The sequence below is a fragment of the Sinocyclocheilus anshuiensis genome, unplaced genomic scaffold, assembly GCF_001515605.1.
Source record: "Sinocyclocheilus anshuiensis isolate Anshui unplaced genomic scaffold, SAMN03320099.WGS_v1.1 scaffold2082, whole genome shotgun sequence".
Lineage (NCBI taxonomy): Eukaryota > Metazoa > Chordata > Actinopteri > Cypriniformes > Cyprinidae > Sinocyclocheilus > Sinocyclocheilus anshuiensis.
The window spans coordinates 196,867-199,718 of NW_015555845.1; the positions used below are offsets into that span (position 1 = coordinate 196,867).

At 38.6% G+C, this 2,852-nt stretch overlaps 1 protein-coding gene across 1 annotated transcript in view; it reads right to left on the reverse strand.

Annotated features, from left to right (window-relative positions):
* The window catches only part of vmn2r1 (vomeronasal 2, receptor 1), a 9,399-nt gene extending 6,547 nt beyond the window's left edge, over positions 1–2,852 (reverse strand). The window contains exon 1 of the mRNA XM_016470015.1: positions 2,507–2,852. Within this exon, the coding sequence (XP_016325501.1) occupies positions 2,507–2,748 (242 nt within the window). The 5' untranslated portion in view covers positions 2,749–2,852. The remainder of the gene's footprint in view (positions 1–2,506) is intronic.

Here is a 2,852-nt window from a genome sequence, read left to right on the forward strand (position 1 = left end):
AAACTCGGTCCTGGAGGGCCGGTGTCCTGCAGAGTTTAGCTCCAACCCCAATTAAACACACCTGAACCAGATAATCAAGCTCTTACTAGGCATACTAGAAACTTAAAGGCAAGTGTGTTGAGGCAAGTTGGAGCTAAAGTCTGCAGGACACCGGCCCTCCAGGATCAAGTTTGGGCACCCCTGTTTTAAAGTGTCTACTTGATTAACCTTTTTTTTTTTTTTTTCAAACACTTCAGATTTGACAAATGCAATCTACCACATTAAAAAATAATAGATACCTTAACAAACACGCACAATGATGTTTACACACTACATTTTTGTTCTTTTGAGGATGTTTAGTCATGCAAAAGCATGTCAGGAGAGAGTCTAAAACAGGGCTATTCAATTGGCGGCCCGCGGGCCACATCCGGCCCGCCATTCATCTTCATCCGGCCCGAGGGGACAGTACGCGCAGGTCGCACATTACACCTTGAATTGTTTTTGCACTAATTAGTTTGTCCACAAGGTGGCAACACTGGCCTGGGCCGTTGTTTCACAACCACAAAAGAAAAGGATGAGAGACGCAACAACAACAATCGCAAATTAACATCAATGAATGGCAGCGCTGACAAGCGCTTGTGTAAAGGGGTTATGACATATCCACAACTCTAGTTTAAAGGAGTATAAAGGCAGTGCTGTCCGTCATAACTTCTGTCGAGAAATAGCGCAGACACTGGACAAAGATGATTATCGAATGGAGTCTGAAAGACTGCGCGTTCGGCTATAGTCTGAGCCGCTTCAGACAGCGCACCAGTAGTGCTTCAATGGACAAAAACAGAATTGTCAAAATGCTGGGTTTTGGCGAGTGACCTCGTAAACACGGTCTTAAATTAGTTATAAAGTCCTATACAACTGTAAAGGGTTAGAAGAAAACGTCTCCAGTTACTGTCGTAACCTGGGAACTCCTCCCCTTCTCCAAATTCCTGAAACCTTTTAGGATAACACCAGTTCAATAAACTGGCCAATTGTCGCTGACTTTGCAAATTGCATGCAAATACTGACAAGACTGCAGGCAGTATATAATGCAGTGAGAGCGATAATTGCCTTAGAAACTAGACTGAATGCTGCACTACTGATCAAGTGGTGAGCTTGGCTATCTTCGCAATGTCTTGTTCCCGCTCTCAGGGAACCAAGGTTACAACGTTCCCTGTTAAGCATTCACTCTACACTGTAAAAAAAGTTTGTTAAATTTACGGTAAAATTTTAAAGTGACAGCGCTGCTTTTAAAGTGAAATCTGATGAAGCCTCATTGATGTAAATCACAGAGCAAAAGAAAAGAAATCACTCGACTGCTCTAGTCGCTGATTAAGTTTGGTAGCTTGAATAAAGATTAATTTATGCATATACAATTTCTGGTTTATGTGAAGATTGTTTTAAGTTCACTTAAATTAAATGTTAAAAATTATATTTTTTCAGAACCTAGGCCTGCTAAATGTTACAAATAATGGCTTTCAATTGTACTGTAATGTTGAATTGCTATAATTAATGGCTAAAATTGAGGGGGAAATGCATTTAATAGAGACATCAGTAGCAGTATTGCATTGTTATCAAAAATACTGGCCATTGTTAATAATAGGCTACTTAGTAAAAAGATGCCATTAAACACATATTTAAAATATACCATCTTTATATTGTTTCTACATTAATTTGGAGGTTCAATGTCCAATTATGACAATATAAATATATTAATATGCAGTTAATTACAATTAATTATAGAAAGTGTGTGTGAATAATTAGTTTTTTTTTATTATTATTCTAATCGATTCACAGACAGCACTAATGTTAACCTTTTATAGATGTTGGTGTTGATAATATTATATATTTGACTGCTGAATATGCATTTAAATGTAATTTCTAATTTTATAGGCCCCTCAGAAAGCGATCAGGACAGCCACCCACCCCCTTGGCCCCCTTCAAAATTTCAGTTCAATAATCCGGTGTTCTGACGATTCACCGGCCCTCAAATAAAACTAATTGAATAGCCCTGATCTAAATCTATTTATACCACGACATGTAATAGCAGCTGTCACCACTAGATGTCTCCAGGCAGGTTGATTAGCACAATAAACTGTACAACAGGTTATTTTCCATTGATGGTGAGTTTATGGAACATAAAAGTAGTGGTCTCTCAGGAGGACAAGCTGTAATTATTCCTTGGACAACAGTTTGATTAATTTTGCATGACAATGATTTTATAATCTTTGCAATTACAAAGTAAAGACGCAATAAACGCAGTAATTAAGACAAATTAAGCATTTGAAATTAAGCCTCTTTTAATTTTAGAAATCTATTATTCTAATAACGACAAGCAAGTATGCACGTTTTGTTTGAGTGCACTATTGTGACAGTAGGCTACACATCATAAGATATCGATAGAATAACTTTACTGCCCATTTAAAAAAAAAAATATCACGCAGTTCCTGGCGAGTTTTCGCTTGTATATTAAATATCAAATATAGCTTCTTACCCCTCACAATCAGAGGACTCTGGAGCGATCGTGGTGTTGCTGTCAGTGTCCGTTAGGCGCCGATGAACGGGAAACATACCGCCAATAACCACCGTCTTCTTCTCCACTTCTTTATAACCCTTCAGGTTGAATTTGGCCTTGAGTTTGCAGCTCCCCTCAGCAGCGGCGGATTTGTAAAGGTAAGAAACTATACATACAACCATCAAAAAGCGTCCTTTGGAGCTCAGTCCAGTTAAATCCATTTTAGAGTAGGAACATGTAAAAGACACGCTGCTTTGATGTGCATGTGTTTGGAGAGGAACGACAGACACTATGAATTACCAACGCCTGAGTTCCCCTGAGCTCT